This window comes from Rhinolophus hipposideros, assembly GCF_964194185.1.
Source record: "Rhinolophus hipposideros genome assembly, chromosome: 16".
In the NCBI taxonomy this organism is placed as follows: domain Eukaryota; kingdom Metazoa; phylum Chordata; class Mammalia; order Chiroptera; family Rhinolophidae; genus Rhinolophus; species Rhinolophus hipposideros.
The window spans coordinates 39914851-39933590 of record NC_138062.1 but is presented as its reverse complement, the minus strand read 5'-3'; the positions used below and the strand labels follow the sequence as shown (position 1 = coordinate 39933590).

Below are 18740 nucleotides of genomic sequence, written 5' to 3'. Positions count from 1 at the left end.
AGACCGGAACTGTGATGCTTGGAGGCAAATGAGCATGAAGAGAGATATCAGGAAAGAGCCCACTGGTGAGAAAGGAAACCAAGGCTTTCAAGGACTGACTCTCTCAAGTGAGAACAGGAGAGAAACAGAGAAAGCTGGAAGGCTGGAGGGAAACTAGGGTGGATGCCAAGACAGGCAGGGGGATGAGAGGAAAGGCTGGAAAACTAGACAGAAAGGAGCAGGGTCTCTGCATTTCAAGGAGAATATTCATACTGGTGATAATGATTCCACTCAATGATAACGAGGCTCCCTAGCATGCACTGGGCTCTTTCTTGTGCCAGGGACCACTTTAAGCCATTTCTGAGCCTTGGCTGCCACAATTAGCTCTGATGGGAGGGGGTGTCCAGGGGAGAATCTCGGGTAAGACAGCCCAGTGAGCAAGGGGTTGCTCAGGGCTCTGCTTTCCTGGATGGCATTTCTGGGTCACCCAGTCACCCATGTGACTCTGTACTTTCTCTCCATGGTTCTCCAAAAAGGGTCTGTGCAGTTCTGAGACCACCCTTGTTGGTTTTGAAATCTCACTTTGCCAGGAGTTCAGGGAATATGAGGAGATTTGGTCATTTGTGTCCCAAAATGGTGGCATGTAGATATTGGGGCCTACACAGGCTCTGTGGCTGCCTGTGGATATCCATGTTTATCTATAGGAACTGTGAGCCACATTCTAGACACATATGGCACCTTCGTGACTTACCATGTACGCAGGTGCCCACTCCGGAAGCTCAGACGAATGCCGGTGTGCGTCAGGGAACACGTGCAAGTACATGTGCAACTTGTATTGTTGCCCACAGTCATGAATATTCCCTTCATCCAGACATGTTCACAGCATTCAATTCCCATATATTCTGTGTATAATTCATGAGCCCACAAATCAATCTTGATATGTCTACACTGGATATATTTGTGTCTACGTGCCTCTCTCCCTGAGCAATGGGGTCCATGGGCCTCCCTGTAGCCATGTATGTAAATGTATATCGTTTTAACCACAGACAGCGCTGCCACACGGCACCCATAACACAGGTGAATGCCTCCCTGTAAATACCTATGACCCTCTGTGTACTGTTAGGACAGCCTTATACACGTCTACCCAGAAGCCACAGACATGTTCCTACCTGAGTCCATTCAAGAACATCCATGCCTTTCCTCATATAATTCTCCAAGGCCACACATGCCCACCTGCCTGTATCTGCAAACATTCCTACGCTCCTTTCAGTAGGAAGTGACATCTGTGTACATTCTGTCAGCTGCTCTCTTAGGTCGCCCCGGCTAACTCATTAGCATTGCAGTCAGTCCTGAAATACTCCTGCAAAATTTATGTATTACTAATAAGCCTGGTGTCCTGCTGAGGTCAAATAGCACTTACAAGGGCTAATGAAGCCACCGTTGGTCAGCAGGGGTGGGGAATCCTGGCCTCCTAGAATAGCCAGAGAACGCACTCACCAGAATGAGCAAATTCTCCTTCCTTCTCACTGCACCAAATGTCCCAGCCAGCGTCTGTCTGCAGAACCAAAGTCACATTTCGAGATGTTTATGGCCCCAACACTACCCTGGCATCCTACTCACGGCTGCATTACCAGATTTGTCATTATACTGAAGGCTGCATCGCTCATTAGGGCGCTACACGGAGGGCTGCGTCACCAGACTTGTCAGTCCACTCCACTGCGAGCTGCAGCACCTCGCTGGACGGTACATCGAGGGTGGCATCATGAAACCTGTCTCCATGTGACGACTGAAACACCCTTTTGGTCCTACCACTGAGGGCTCCAGCCTGAGCATTATACTGAGGGCTTCACAACTAGAAGTAACACTTAAGCAGCGACATTTTCCCTCTGCCCTGGTAACTGTTCTGTGGTGTGGGAAGAGACAGGCAGAGGTGCGGTTGAGAAGTCACCCTAAGGGGCCTGGGAAGACTGTAGCAATGGGGAAACTGGGGACCCTCAAGCTATGCACTGGGGGTGGGGTGCTACAGAGAAGCAAACAGGACATCAAGAGCTGGAACTCAAGCCTCCTAATCCACCCGTGCCGAGGAGGCTGGGAGATTCAGAGTATATAGCGGGGGGCGGGATGTGACCAGTTCCTCCTGGAAGCTGTAGATAGTGGCATGCCCCCACTACCGTGGCCAAGGGCCCTGCAAAACATACTATGCCATGCCGTTCAGGAGGGCTGCTCCCTGACACACTCAGGCATGCTACGCTCAAAAACTCCCCCCTGTGACAGACACGCTCTGACCTGCTCCAACATGTCCCACGGGCTCAGACATGCCCAGCGGCCATCGGACTCTCCTTATACAATGGAGCATGCCTGCCACAAAGACATGCTGTGACGTGTTCGAACATGCTGTGACCTGCCCTGACACAGCCCGGCACACTCTGGGAGGCCAGCAGGTCTCCAGCCTCTGCCCCTGAGTCTATATGTGTGTGGCCACCTTGCCCTTCCGGATGGATTGATGGGGCTCGGAGAGAAAGCTGCTATAAATTAAACATTGAGACAATCTGAGCACCAGACTGCCATCCACTCATTGGCTGGTTTTCTCTCAGGAGGCACAGGACCACAGGGTGGGGGAGAGGACAGGGGAAGAGTGGCTCGCTTAATTAATTAGTCCTAATTGAGATATCTTTGTAAATATCCCTTTATTGAAGGACACGATCCCATCGTTCCCTGGGATTTGCCATCTCTATTTGTCTCTGGCCCCTGAGTATCACAGAAATGACAAGAAAAGACGGAGCAGTCTAAAGGGCTGCTTGAGCTGTGCTCCTGATAATGACAGCAGCACCAAGGGACAGACCAGGAGGCTCAGAGATACACAGAGATCCAAGTGGAGCGGCAGGCAGAGAGACACAGAGATACAAGCAGAGAGAGATGGGGAAACTGAAATCCAGGGCCGGCGGCAGGACAACGGGCAACAGGGAGGCTGAGTGACACAAGCAGAGTCAGAGATGCAGGCTCTGAAATACAGGAAGAGGGAGAGACAGGTGGAGAAACTTCACAACAAGGAGGACCAGAATGGGGGGCAGATGGACCCACAACTGGGCAGACGACAGACCTCCCTGCCTTTTCTCGCCTCGCCCGGTCTCCCCATCTCCTGGGCAAACCACCCACTGCGGCAGCAGCAACAATCAAGCCCGATTCTTTTGGCCCTTGCCACCCTCCCCTTTGCTCTCCCTCCCCCAATCACTCCTGCAATCATCTCCCTTGTTCAAAATGAGCTTTTGCAGCTGCAGCCCAGACAGCTGTTCCATCTTGCAGCCAGCGCTGGGGCCGGGTAGCTGGGTCCTAGAGGGATGCCCTCCTGGACAGTAGGACGTAGTGCGAACCCGGGGTGGCCCAGAAGGGGTTGCCTGGGGCTTGGGAACACACCCACCTCTCCTCCCAGGCTCCCATCGAAGCTCATCCCCAACAGCCCCAGGGGTCCAGACACCCTGGCTCCCTCACGCTGGCCTGGTCCATCCTGTCCTGCTCACTGGATCCTGCCCAGCACCCAGCACCCAGCACTCAGTCTTGGTTCTATCCTGCCTCAGGAGTCCTCTCGGGTCTGAGAATTCTAGTCTCTCCTCCACCCTGGAAGGGTCCTGGACCGTGATATAGCAACTATAGCAACATGGAAACAGCATCTCAGAGAGACAGACAGACTGAGAGACGGAGATGAAAGAGATATAGAGACAGAGACACCAAGAGACCAAAATGACAGGGAGAATCAGAGTCAAAAGAGACACATAGAGACAGAGAAAATGACAGAGACACACAGAGCGGACAAAAGAGACTCAGACACACAGACAGACAAAAGACAGAGGCAGAGAGAAGATAGATAGTTCAAAGACAAAGAGAGGCAGAGAGAGAGAGAATCACCAACATTCACTCAACAAACATTTATTGAATGTCTACTATGTATTGTGGATACACAGTTAAGACAGAGAGAAGGGATAAAGATAGTTAATGAAAGATGAGGGAGGGAGGGGGAGAGAGAGAGAGAGAGAGAGAGAGAGAGAGAGAGAGAGAGAGAGAGACTCAAGAGTTTAAAAATACAGCCGTGTCAAGGCTGAGACAGAGACAAAGACTGGGACCCAGCGTGGCCCCCTCGGTCTCCCAGTGGCAGCCGCTTCACTCCCACACACACACATCCGACCCCCTCATCACACTCTCAAAGCACCTGGGCCTCCCCCGGACGGCCGCCGTTCTTCCATGCCCAGCTTCAGCGATGCTCCCCACTGCAGCTTCACAAAGAGGTGTCAGCCACCCAGGGCCAGAGGTGAGAAGGACGCCAGGAGTCAGAAACCAGAACTTCCTTCCAGAAGAGGGGGAAGCCCGTTTTAGCCACACTCAAGCGGCCCAGGGCACTTTGCCTTGACAGCTGTCTGTGGTTCTGACCGGATGGGCAAAGGCCACACCTCAAGCCATTTCTATATGTGGCATCAAACTTGGGGTAGACTGGGTCCAGGGAGGTGGTCTGCAACACCCAGTGGGCTAAGGCTCCTTCCCACGTCACCAGACCCTTAAACACACCACCTGCCATCCCACCCCAACACCTCACACCCCGTTCTCTTGGCCTCTCTCCCTCCACCTTACCAGCTCTGACCCTCCACCTTACCAACTTTTACTCATCCTTCATGTCTCAAGGCAAATGCCATCTCCTCAGGGAAGCCTTCCCTGACCACTCCTTCCTGACTGCATGCCCTCAGAGCTCCGCATCTTCTCTTTCATGGTCCTTACCGGGCTGTAATTATAGAACCATTTGCACAATTTCACGTTCACTGTGTTTCCCTATAACGCGTCATAAGGGGGGGGAAAGACTGAGTCTCTTGTTCACTGCTGTATGCCCAGCCCTGTATGCCCAGCCCCAAGCTCAGGACTTGGCATCTAGAAGGGCTCAACCGCTGCTACCTGGGGATGACTGTTTTGCTCTTTGGTGGCAAGACTACGCCATACCTTTCTGTGGGAAGTTGGCAACGTGCCCATTTCCAGACATCCATTCAGACAGAGAAGCGTTGAGGAACAAGGACATGAGAAAAAAATAAATGCTTTAAGAAACATGCTTCCGAAACATGGGAGAAGACCCAGGGGTCACAGAAACACTCATCAAGGCGCAGGTGTATCACTGGGACGAAGAAGGGGCAGTGGTCTCATGGGCAAAACTGAGACCATTCAGAAAAATCCCTGCTGCTTGAAATGAGCCGATCCCAGTAATCAACAAGAGGAACAAAGTTTTTGCTCACATGGCAATTCCATTCTGTTGGTGGTAAACAATTACCAAGATGATGTCAGATAATCATGAGCACTGGGCAGAAAATAGAACCGGTTCAAATAATAGAATGGGGACATTTTAGCTGGGGTGGTCAGGGGAGGTCACTCTGAGAAGGTGACATCTGAATGGGGACCTGAGTGGGGAGAAGGAGCTGGGCTAGAGGAAGGGCTAGAGGAAGGGTGTTCCCAGAGGATGGCACAGTAAGTGACAAGTTCCAGAGGCGGGAACAAGAAGAGTAGTGAGTAATAGATGAGTGATCAAAGATCTGAGACTCGGGCAGGCAGGGTCTTGTAATAATAACGGTCATGATAATAATAACAGCTAACCTTTATGGGCACCTTCCGTGTGTCAGTCATTCTGCTAAGCACGATGCTATAAGGTACATTCCATTATCCCCATTTCATGGATGAAGACACTGAGGCGTAACGAGTTGGACCAGAGCAAGGAATCTAGGTTTGGTGCAAGTGAGGGAGGCAAACGTTTAAAGGAGGCAAATTTCACACTCGCAACCTAGGATTTTCAAACAATTAAGTCTCTTGAAAAATGCAGCAGCCATCTCACATTCCTTTCCTACTCCAAACCCCTCCAAGTCTCCCATCCTCCGACACCCAGAACAAAGTACAGGCACCTCAAGCCGAATCCCTTTGTGGCGGGCCCCTTCTGACCACTTCCACACTCCTCCCTACCTGCCATGTAAGTCTCCAGCAACTCGAACAGTCTCTCTGTGCCCACCAGGCAGCCGCTCGTCTCTGAGCCTTTGTCCATGCTATTCCTTCTGTCTGGAGTGCCCTCGCTCTGCCTTCCTCTGGCCAGTTCCTTCTCGACTTGCACACAGGTTGGGCCTCAGCGCCGCCGTCGCACCCTGACTGGTGACAGTGCCCCTCCTCAATGCCCCGTAACATTCTAAAAACACCCTATCACCACACGTACCAGCACTTGTCACAAGTACTGTTTGATGAGACTGTGACCCGATTGAAGTCGGGGCATTATTCATCTTTATATTCCATAGTCTAGGACCCTTTCCAGCATAAAGTAGGTGCTCGAAAAATATTTCCTCACACTTCGAGGCGTCTGAGTAGAAGTTGTAAGTCCACCATTGGGGATAAGTGAATATGGCAGGTCTGATCAAATCCACAGTACACCCATTTCTTTCCGCCTCCTGGCTCCCTGCCCCGGCTCAGCCTCATTGTGTTGCCTCCTCCCCAGTCTCCCAGCTCCTGCCCTCACTTCCTACCGTCTGCCCTTCCCACCGGGGCCACAGGGAAACCCAACACCTGAGTCAAGTCCCGCCCCTCCTCTGCTCAGAACTCTCCTTAACATCCATTTATTCACCGAACAAGTATTTATTGAACACCTACTGTGTGTTAGGTCCTGGGCTAGACACGGGGGTTACAACAGACAACAAAAATTGATTTTTAAAAACCTCCCTGTCCTCACAGAGCTGACGTTATAGTGGGGAGATTCAGACAACAAGATACACATGTCAACTACACGGAGTATATTAGAAGGTCAAAAGTAAAATGGAGAAAAAGAAAGCACGGAAGGAGGACAGGGAGGGCGTGAGGAGTTGCAAGTTAAATCTAAAATTCCTCCAGGGTCCCCCACATCCCTGACATGATGTGGCTCCCGCCACCTCTCCACCCTCACCTCCTCTCGCTCTCCCCTCTTGCTCACTCTGCTCCAGCCACACTGGTTTCCTTACTATTTCATCAACATTCTTCCAGGCATATTCCCACCTCAGGGTCTTTGCACTTCCTGTTCCCTCTACTTATAACTCTCTTCCTCTAGATATGAGCCCTCTCTAACTTCCTTCAGATCTCTGCTCAAATGTCACTTCCTCAGGGAGGCCATCCAATGGAAAATAGTTCCCCTCATCACTCTCCACTCCCCTTATACTGCTCTATGCTTCTCCAGAGCACGTCTCCTCACCTGAAATAGCACAGACTTTTCTATACACTTACTTATTTCTCCCCGTCCCTGCCCTAGAACGTCAGTTCCACAAGGACAACGGTATCTGTCTGTTTTGCTCATTGTTATGTCCTTGGTACCTAGCATTGTGCCTGGCACATTGTAAGTGAATGAATGAATGGAGACACCCTCTAAGAGAATTCTTGTCACTTCGGAGAAATGGAGGAGCGATCGGCAGAGTGGGACAGTGTTTAGGGTTGGTCACAAATATCTGACCACTTTTCTCTGTCCGTGTCATGGTAGAACCACACTTCTCACCCTCTTTGAGGTTAGGCATGCCGAATGTGGCTTGTGTTGACTGATGAAATATGAACAAAAATAACGTGTCACCTCCAGGGCAAGGAGCTGGTGGGGGCTTTTTGGTGCCCTCCTTTTCCTGTTTCAATGATCATGTCACCATAAAGCCTCCATTATTCTGGGCCCCTGAGTGACCACCATGTACAAAGCTCTCCAGCCAACAATGGATACATAGTTCAAGAGAGAAATAAACTTGTGCTGAATTAAACCACTGAGACGGGAGGCTATTCATTACCACAGTGTAACTCGCCCTCTCTTGACTAATACTGAGTTTCTGGGGCCTTTCCCCCCAGAAAACTGTCAAGAAAAGACATGGATTCTGCACTTTGGTTCTTCACAGGAAAGTCCTCAAAGAGCCTTTTGCTGATAGCTACTCAGGCCTTCCCCATTCCTCCCATGAGAAAAAGGGTCTTCCCCAAACAGAATACCTCTCCTTCATCTCCCCTTTCTTCTCTCCAGCCCTTAAGGATGAGGGGATGGGCAAAGACATAACATAAGATGCGGGTAACTCACTTCAGGCCCCGTAATGACGACAGCAGCTAGCAATAAGGCCGACAACGTTTAGTCTCGTTCTGGATTTATGTCCCCCAGGTGAGGAGCCTTTCCCTCGAACGCTCCCATCCCATGGCTTGGTTTATGGCTGGGAGTCGGCCAAGGTAGTGGCGGAGGCAACTTCCCCTCCTGTCCGGAGAAGGTCTGTAGCACCATCTCTTAGAATCCCTTAGAATGCTAAGCGGCTCCTCTGGGTCAGATCAGGGAGGGGGAGCCAGAGACAAGAGGGGCCCCACCACCCACCACACCTCAGCACTGAGGTCCCTATTAGGCCAAACACCAGCATATAATCTTCTGCTTCATGACAGGGAATTCTCACTACCTGGGTTCCTGAACCAGTCAGCTTGCTCATGTTGGTGCTCCATACCTTCTTATAATCCCTCCTTACTGAGCACCTACTATGTGCCTGGTCACTTCCATTTGTTCCTCCCAATCCTTAGGAAGGTGGACTATTGATTTGGACACTTCGCAAATATTCATTTCAGGCCCACTATGTGCTTGACTACAGTGGCAAACAAAGCAACTCCTTACTGAGCCCCTACTATGCACTTAGTAATTTGTTTCCATTTGAAGGTGGAACCCGTGAATCCTTACGGAGATGTGATTGTTGATTCCGCCATTTGACAAATATTTATAGTAGGCCTACTGTGCATCAGGCCTTAGGGTTCAGTAGCGAGCAAAACACAGATGTCCTCATGGATTCTACGGTCTAATGGGGACTCTGAACTCTCCTTGACTAACGAGGACACTGGAGCTTAGAGAGATTAAATAATTTCGCCCAAGGTCATACTGCTAGAAAAATTGCAAGACCAGAATTCAAAGCCAGATATGTTTGACTCAGAGTCCTGTCACTAACTGAGCACCTATTATGTCAGGCAGTGAGCGGGGGTTACAAGCATATGCATGCTTGACATAGAGGAGGAACTCAATAGTTCTGTTGACTAAACAAAGTAGATGGAAGGATAGATGGATAAAAGGATGAATACATAGAGAATAGACGAAGAGAGAGTTGGATGATGATAAATGGGTGAATGGAGGGATAGGTGGGTGAATGGATACAGAGATAGACGGATGGAAGGATGGATGCACGGAAAGATAGATGGAGAGACAGATTGTGGTAATAGATGGTAGAAAGACAGATGGATGGAAAGGTGAATGGAAGGCTAGAGATAAATGGATGGGTGGGTGGGTGGGTGAATGGAGAGATGGACGGAAAGATAAAGGGATGGCTGAATGGGTGGATGGAAGGATGGATGAATGGGGGGCTAGACAGTAGATCTCTGTTACCCACGATAGTAGATCTTTGTTATCCACAACAGTTTTATGAGGTAGGAATTATCATGCCCATTTTATAGATGAAGAAACTGCAGCTCAGAGTGGTGAAGCCAGTAGTCCAAAGTCAAGAGCGGTCATAGAGCAAGTTGGGGGAACATCTGGATTCTACCTGGGTCTATCAGACTCCCAAGACCCTTCTAGAGCACCCTCATGTCACAGTCTCCTCCCAGGTCCCAACCTGAGTCCCTTGGCTTCTCACTCCACAGAGCCCTTCTGGCAAGGCTTAGTGAGACGGAGGGATGGGGTGGGGATCAGGGATGGGAGAGCTCTCAGCTTTCAGCAGGTGATTTCATGGAAGCATTGATCACGGTTCTGTTAGCTGCAGATGGGCCAGAGCGGAGACCAGGTCTGTTTGGATACACACACACACACACACACACACACACACACTTACAGAAAACACATGGTACACACAGGAATCCACCCACATACATATAATACAAGACAGGCACACACATCATTTATAGATACACACTTGCAATATATATGCACACGCTTCTAAAGACCTGCATGTCCACACTTTTATGCACACAAAACACATGCATAAGTACATATTTGCACAGACACATAGGCACAAACAAAATCATGACTCAGAAACATGCTCTTACACACTTATGTACACATTCCCCAGACACACCCTATGCTCTCATTTACACATCATATGTTGCACATAATACATGCACACATTTACACAAACACTCCGTAGATGGTGGGGGAGGGGAATCTGGCTTCTGATTTCAATGAGACATCTTTCTTGTCCCTCAGAAAGCAACAGCAAGAAGCTGTCTCAGACTCATGTATACAAATTCATATGCGTGCGTGCAATCACATAATCCACGCAAACCCGCAGTCCGGGACATACAACTGCAGGTGCACACTGAGATGCATGCACACCCAGACACACTCGCTCAGGGGCACACCCACGGTCATTCTGGGATACATCCTTACGCAGAGGAAGACGCACTTGGTCCCTCACGTTGGCAAAGTACATAAACTTTCTCACACCCTCTACTCACACACACACGCCACAGACACACCAGGACATACTCTGAGACACACAGAAAGACTCTTTCACACACTGGCTTCAAGTCAGAATTTGGACTGAAAGCCCTGACCTGTGCCAAGCCCAGGGCACAGTACATGGCAACCCCCTCTCCACTTGCCTGCAACCCTTGCCAGTAAAGACCCCTTTCCTTCCAGCGAGGGGAGAGAAAGAATTGGTGTGGTGGCCATTGGGGGTTGAACAGCGGAGCTGGCGAAGTTGAGGAAACATCAAGCTGGAGAGGGAGCCTCTGCAACCCAGCTCCACGTATGGGGAGCAGTTCCCAACGCGGACTGAAGAGGGGAAGGGATGGGAGGGGCGCATCTGGAGGAGGCTGAGGGAAGTTTGCAGAAGAGGATGTCTCCTCCCCTCTCCTCAGGAAACCGCGACCACCGTCATTAACCCCGATTGAGTCCCCCTGCCTCCAGATCTGTGGCAGGAAAGCTGGAGGACGAAGGTGATAGGTGGCATGGGGGAGGGGGCAATACTGGAGCTTCTGGGGGCAGCATCAGCCCCTGCCCCAGTGTGAGACCCTTCTGCCTCCTAGGGAGGGCAAGTTATGAGAATAAATATTCAGCACATGGTAAGGCAGGAAATGAGGAGAGGTGCTGGGGGGAAGGGGTGGGTACAGGGGAGAGAAAAAAAGGAGACAGACAAAAAGAGATACAAAGTCAGAGAGCGCCACTGAGATGGAGACGGAGACAGGGAGAGACAAACAGAGAAGCAAACCAGAGGAAAAAGAATAGGCGGAGAGACAGAGAGAGAAGAGACACTGGACTAATCAGAGACACCGAGACTCAAACAGGAAGAAATCCTGAAGGTGGAGACACTCAGAGAGCCCGAGGCGCCCCCATTCAGCGGCAGGGTCCCAGCCGCCCGGATCTACCCTCCGCTCTGCCCCACTCAGCCGGGACCCTCGCCGCCTCCGCCCGGGGAGGGAGCGAGCCTAGTACATCGTTGCCACTCGGACACTGCCCACCAGTAAGAAGAAATAACAATAAGGAACGGCACGGAGGTAGCTAGGGTTCCGGGGGCTCCTCCACCTCCGCGTCCAGCCCCCAGCCCCGGGATGGCGCCCACGGGCCGGAAACTATGGGGCAAGGGGCCCTCCGGGGGCTGCGGCCACCACGGCGCGGGCACCACGCCCCCCGGGAGCGTCCCCTGCGCGGCGGCCACTCACGATTTTCTCGGAGGTGCCCGCGCGGGACACGGTGCCGTTGAGCCCCACAAGCGAGGGCAGCGTCTGCGACATCCAGTTGGTGACCATGGCCATGGTGCTCAGCACCGCCCCGATCTTGAGCAGCGGCACCGACATCGCGCCCCCGCCTCATGCCCCGCGGCCGCCCGCCGCGCGTCCCTTCTCCCGCCCGCCGCCTGGAGCTCGGTCCCTCGCCACCCAGCCGCCCCCCGGGGCGCGAGTGCGAGCTGGGGGCCGGGGCCGGGCCAGTCGGGGGTCTCGGGGACGCGGGCTGCGGCTCCGCGCGCTAGGCGGGCTCCTCTTATAAAGCACCCGCTCGGCCCCCGCCCCCTCCCGCGCCTCCGCGACAGGCACTTCCAGCCGCCGTGACGTCACGACTCCGGCCTGGAGCCTGGCGGGGGGCGGGGGGCACCGGACTGCCCCACACCCCTCATCAGACCTTGCCATCCCCATGTCCGGGACCATGCCACCAGGAGAGACGCCCCCTCTGGTGACATCCCCACCGGCCCACCCCCACCGCCGCGGCATTCCCAGCCCCGCCCCCAGAGGTGTTCCCGCCCCCCCAGCGGGGTCCGCGGGCCCCCCACACCCAGCGGGTTCCGGGGCCACCCTCCGCGCACAGAACACCCCACGCTCGGCCCACACCGACCACCCAAATGCTGGCAGGGGACCGGAGTCACAAGTCTTCACCCACCTCCTGTTAGGACACCTATCCCGGTTCTCTAAAACCCGGGAGGGCAGGTATGGGGGCGCTGTGTGGGGCGAGACTCTGGTGCGCTTCCATGAATCAGGCAGCCAGGGTCTCCTTTTCCTTGGGGAAGGGGCCTTCCCGGGACCAGAACTACTCTGGAGACCCCTGCGTCGTTTCGCAACGAAGGAAGCCCAGAGCTGCGGGTACGGAGCCAGTAGAGGCGGTGACTTGGCTGAGGGTGGGGTAATAGGGGTCACCTAGGCAGCGGGAGGATTCCCCAGTACACTAAGGAGCGGCATTATGACCGAGGATGGAGGAGACAGGAGCTAGCTTTTTGCAGACAAGTCCCAGGCTGCTTTCCACTCACAACTTGAACTTGTGATGGCGGGGAACTGACATTGGGGATCATCCTCCGGGCCCCAGGGTTTCGGGGCCCGCCCCTTCGCGGAGCGGGAGTGCAGAGCCCCCCGCCACACACCTCCCACCCACGCACCGGCCGGCGGCCGAGGCAGCGAGGCTGCGGGAGAAGCGGCCGGCGGGTTTAATTTTCTGTTTTCTCTGCACTCACGCCCCCTCCTGGCGTCCCCGCATCACCTCGCGCCGCCGCCGCCGCCGCCGCCGCCCTCAGCCCGCGGCCGCCGCCGTCTGGAGGCGGCAATGACTCAGGCCTTTCTGAGGGCTCGCCTGGGGAGAAGCACTGAACACAGGGGTGCGGGGTCTTGAACTGTCCATTTTTCTGAGCTTAGCAACACCGAGAGGCAGGTTCTGCCCCTGTGTGACCTACAGCAAGTCACAGTTTCCTTATCTGTAAAGTAGGTGGTTGTGAGGACCATGGACCACATGTGTAAAGGGCTGGGGTGTCCTGAGAATCAAGAGAAAGATTTATTGAGCATACACTATGTGCCAGGCACTGTGAACAACAGACAAAATGCCTGCCTTTGTGGAGCTGGACATTCAGTGGGGTGAATCAGACAAAAAATAGGGAAGAAAGAAAAATAAAAAGTAAAATAAGACATCAGGATTCGGGAGGGGCATAGGAATAAATAGAGAAGTAAACTTTAAACAGGATGGCTGGGGAAAGTAACATGTGAGCACAGACCTGAAGAAGGTGAGGGAGAGAGCCATTGGGATATCTGAGGGAAAAGTTACAGGCAATGGGAACAGCAAGTGCAAAGGCCCTGGGGAAGGAGCATAAGTGTTCAAGGAACAGGAAGGCCAGAGTGGTTACAGCAGAGTGAGCTGGGGGAGAGTGGGGAGAGATGGTGCTTGTAAAGCATTTTGCAGGGTGTCTGGGACATGGTAAATGTTTCATAAATAGTAGGTGCTGTTATTTGCAACTAATAATGAGCTTTTTAAAAATGAGATGTGTCCTTGCCTACTTGTACTACAGCTTGCATTTATAAGTGCTGAATACTTTGCAAATGTGCTTGCTGAGCAGTTGTTGCAGCCTCCCATGAAAAGTACAGTGACTTCCCTATTTATAGGTGAGGAAACTGGGCTCAGAAAGGAGAGGGGACCAGCTTAAGGTGACCCAGCGGGTAAATGGGGGCCCAGGATTTGAATCCGGTCTGTCTAATTTCAGATGCCAAAACCACTGGGCTCCCAGGCCTCCTGGCTCAGAGAACCTAATGGTACTCTCTCACTCCCTCACCATTGGTGCTGTAGGAAACTGCCCCAGCTCCTTACAGCCAAGCTTCTCCAACGAGTGGTCTCTATTCACATCTGTCCTTGCTGTCGTCTCCCAGGGCTTTGTCCTAGGTCCCCAGCCCCTCTCTGTATACTGTGCCTTAGACCATCACAACCACTCCCAGGGTTTTGGTTCCATCTGGTCTCACCCAGAACACTATTATCACAGATACACATATGGTTTGCTCATTTACTTCATTTATGTCTCTGTTCTATCATAGTGGGAATAAGATACATGCCCTACCCTTCTCCAGAAAACTACATTTCCCAGGTTCCTTGCACACTAGCTTCCTGTTAAACTCATCCAATGGGAGGAACTGGAGGGAAGGACAGGTGAAGCCAGGTATTACTCCTCTATCTTTCTGTTTAGAGTGAGGATGTGTTCTGACAGCGGCTACACTCCTTCCATGGTCCCAGTAACCACACGAGAGCCCCTTCCTTATCACACCACCCTTTGTCATGTCTCTCTAACAGCCTTGTCCTAAGACTTATTGCTGGATTCCCTGATCAGTTTGGCTTCTCAACTCTTTCATCTCACACTTAACCAATTTCTTGTATTAAATTCTCTCTTTGAAACCCTAGAGTAGTTTGTTTCCCTGACTGGACTCTGAGTAATGTGGCCATTATATCTGAAAGACCTTCCCTGGCCACTTCATACCCAACAGTAGTCCCCACTACTCTGTCCCTTACTCTGCTCTGTTTTTCTTGAACAGCATTTATCACTGTGTGACATTATATTATACTTTTATTTGTTTATGATCTGCTTCCTCCACTAGACTTGCAACTTCACAAGAGCACCTACATGTCTGAATTTTTCACTGCCTCCCCAGGACTTAGAACAATGCTTACCACATAGTAGGTGCCCAACAAATTGTGGTTGCTGTTGATAGACTGACTACATGAGTCTACAGCTGAGGCCTCCCAAAGGTATATCTACACCCCAGACCTCCAACCCCTGTGCCCATCTGCTTCTTGGATACCCCACTTGTGTGTTTCATACAACTAATAGCACATGACACCCACCAGAATAACCTCAATCGGAAAGGCAGTACCAAGTACTGGTGATGATGTAGAGAAACCTGGACCCATTGCTAGTGAGAATATAAAATGTTGCAACCACTTTGAGAAACAATTTAGCAGTTTCTTTAAAAGTTAAACAGAAACTTACCATAAGATCCAACAATTCCAACTACCCAAGAGAAATAAAAGCATGTGTCCATGGAAAGCCTTGTATATGAATATTCACAGCAGCATTTTTCACAATGAAAGAAACAATCCAAATACCCATCAACTGGTGAGTGGATAAACTGGTCCATCCATATGATGGAATGCCATTCAGCAATAAAAGGAACAAACTACTGACACATCCTACAACACGGATAAACCTAAAAAATATCTGGCTAAGTGAAAGAAGCCAGACACTAAAGGCCACATTTTGTATGATTCCATTTATACAAAATGTCCAGAAAAGGTAAACCTATAGAGACAGAAAGTAGATTAACAATTGCCTGAAACTGGGGGTGGGAGTGGGGATGGACTACAAATGGGCAGAAAGTACCTTTGAGGGGATGACAGAAATGTCCTAAAACTGGGTTGGGGTGATGTTTGCACAACTCTGTAAATTGACTAAAAGCCATTGAAATATACTTAAGCAGGGGGGTTTCATGGTATGTAAATTTATCTAAATAAAACTATTAAAAGGGGGGAGCATTCTTAAACTTTCCCTGCAAGCCCCTTCCCCTGAGGTGCCCTTGCGGCACTGACATGACAATGAGTGCTTCCCTAACTTCTGCACCTTAGATTCCTTGCTGCCTAGGAACATGGTCCAGATGTACCAGTTAGAAACTGTATGTTTTGCTCCCTTTATCCCCTTGCTCTTCCTTCCTACTCCTCCATCCAAGCCAGCACCAACGCCAGCTGATTTTGATGCAGAAATATCTCCAGAAAGCATCTCCTGCTCTCTACCACCATCATCACTCTGAGCATGGCGCTTGGGAGTGCTGTAGATTGAATGTTTGCATCCTCCCAAAATTCATATGTTGATGCCCTAACCCCTAAGGTGACGACATTAGGAGGAGGGGCATTTGGGAGGTGATTAGGTCATGAGTGTGGACTCCGCATGAATGGGATCAGTACCCTTCTAAAAGAGCCCCCAGAGAGCTCCCTCACCCCTTCCACCATGTGAGGACACAGCAAGCAGATACCATCTATGAAGCAGGAAGTGGGCTCTCCCTGGCACTAGATCTGCTAGCACCTTAATCTTGGACTTCCCAATCTCCAGAACTGCGAGATATAAATTTGTACTGTTAATTATAAACCACACCCAGTCTGTGGTATTCTCTAATAACAGCCTGAATGCACTAAGACTGGGAGCCATGGAAAGCAATGTTTTTTCTCCCTGAAAATTCCCAGGACAAAAAAGTTCATAACTGTCAGAAATAATAACAATAATTGCTAAGGTTTATTGAATACTTAACATGTGCCAGGCACCATTTGCAGTAGAATAACTCATTTAACCTTCAGAATACTGCTATGAAGCAGATAGGATTACAATGCCCATTTTTTAAATGAGGAAATAGAAGCACAGGTATGCTAAGAAACTTTCCCAAAGGTCCCAGGGATTCTATCCCAGACAGGCTATATGGCGCTGGGTCGATCAGATCTATTCATAGGGGAAAGAATAAATGTTGATCCCTACCTCACATCATATACAAAAATCAATTCCAGGTAGATTGTATTAACACATCTAAACATGAAAGGTGTAAACAATAAAGCTTTTAGAAGAAAATAGAGAAGAATATCTTCATTACTCTGCGGTAGGCAGAGATCACTAAAACAGGGCAGTAATAAGCACTAACCTTGAAGGAAAAAATTATTTGAACTGCATTAAAATTTAAAAATTGTTTATTGATCAAAGACACCATTAAGGGAACAAAAAGACAAGCCACAGAGTAAGAGAAGATATTTGCAATCCTTATGTCCAATAAAGAACTCATATCCTGATTTTCTATGTATATAAAATATGTATAGATAGAGATATAAAATCTGGTTATGTGCACACACTTATTTCTACAAATCAATAAGAAAAATGCAGACAGCCTAATAGAGAAATGGGCAAAAGACGTGAACAGGCATTTCACGAATGGAAATACCTAAGCGGTCAATAAACCTGTGAAAAAGTATTTAGCACTATTAGTCATCAGGAAATGTAAATTCAGCCCAAAAGGTGATATCACCACACACCTATTGGAATATCTAAAATGAAAAGCCAATACCGGGCGTTGAGGACAACATGGAGCCACCGGAAACCTGAGGCACTACTGGTGGAAGAGCACACCGGTAAACTCTTTGAAGAGTTTCTGGAACTTTGGAAGGCTGTTTGGCAGCATCTCCTAAAGCTCAATGCAGGCCCCGCTATGACTGAGCAATTCTACTCCCAGGTATATATAGTTGAGTTTCATTATTCGCAGATTCCGTATTAGCAAGCTTGCCTACTCATTACAACTTATTTGTAACCCCCAAATCGATACTCGCAGGTTTGTGGTGGTCATTTGTCGACATGTGCAGAGTGGCAAAAATTTTGGTCCCCCCACACGTAGGTTCCCAGCGGAGGTCCACCATGGCCACGCTCTGCTCTCGTTTCTCCTCACTGTGAGAGTGTCTTTTTCAGTCCAGTTAGCGCCAAAGGTTTCACATTTTCCTGCTTTTTATTGGTGATTTCTCTATTTTAAGTGGCCCCCACGCATAGTGCTGAAGTGCTGTCTAGTGATTTTAATCACAAGAAGGCTGTGATGTGCCTTCTGGTAGATAAATTTCATTCAGGTATATGACGTCTTTCTTTGGCCATGAGTTCAAGGTTAATGGACCAACAATATATATTAAACATGATGTTTTTAAACAGAAACATGTATAAAACAAGGTTGCATATTATTTGGCCCACAAAAACGCTGTGACCAGAGGCTTACAGGAATGTAACCCTGCGATGATTCAGTATTCACTAATTCAGTGTCCGCGGGGGTCTTTATAGAACATAACTACTGCGAATAATGTTTGTTTGGATGTCTGTTGTGCCCAACAGACATCCAAACAAACATTCACTACACATTCACTACATGTGTCAGAGTGTCCATCTCAGCACTGCTTGTGTCAGCCACAAACTTCACCAACCCAAATGTCTAGAAACAGCAGAATGGATGCGTCATGGTATATTCATTCACACACTGGAACATCATCAAGAGATAAAACATGCAATCTATCACAAAATAATAATACGGAGGAATCTTACAAACATTATGTTGAGCAAAAGAAGCCAGGCACCAAAAACTACATACATCATAACTTCATGAAGTTAAAAAGGGGGCCAAACCAGTACATGGTGGGAGATGTCAGCTTAGCAGTTACTTTGGGAGGGTGGGTGGCACCGAAAGGAGCATGAGGGGACCTCTGGATTTTTGTAAAGTTCTGTTTCTTGACCTGGGGCTGGTAACACTATGTCACTTCAAGACAATTTATCAAGCTGCACATTTACATTTTGTGCATATCTCTGTAGCTAGATTTTATGTCAATTAGAAAATTTACTCAAAATTATGAATTAAGGTATCAAGCATAAAGTATAAGTTCTACCTCTGTCTGATGGGCAGCAGGTAAAAGTGAACTTTCCAGTCGAAAAGCTAGAAAACACAAACCAAGCAAAACT

The 18740-nt window shown here is 49.9% G+C and overlaps 1 protein-coding gene across 2 annotated transcripts in view; it reads right to left on the bottom strand.

The window, feature by feature from the left end:
- The window catches only part of OLFM2 (olfactomedin 2), a 53839-nt gene that overhangs the window by 29738 nt on the left and 5361 nt on the right, over positions 1-18740 (bottom strand). The window contains exon 1 of one of the 2 annotated variants that reach the window (XM_081077954.1): positions 11650-11922. The exons of the other annotated variant lie outside the window; for it this stretch is intronic. Within the exon in view, the coding sequence (XP_080934080.1) occupies positions 11650-11784 (135 nt within the window). The 5' untranslated portion in view covers positions 11785-11922. Of the gene's footprint in view, positions 1-11649; positions 11923-18740 lie in introns of those variants that run through there. 2 annotated transcript variants of the gene reach the window in all.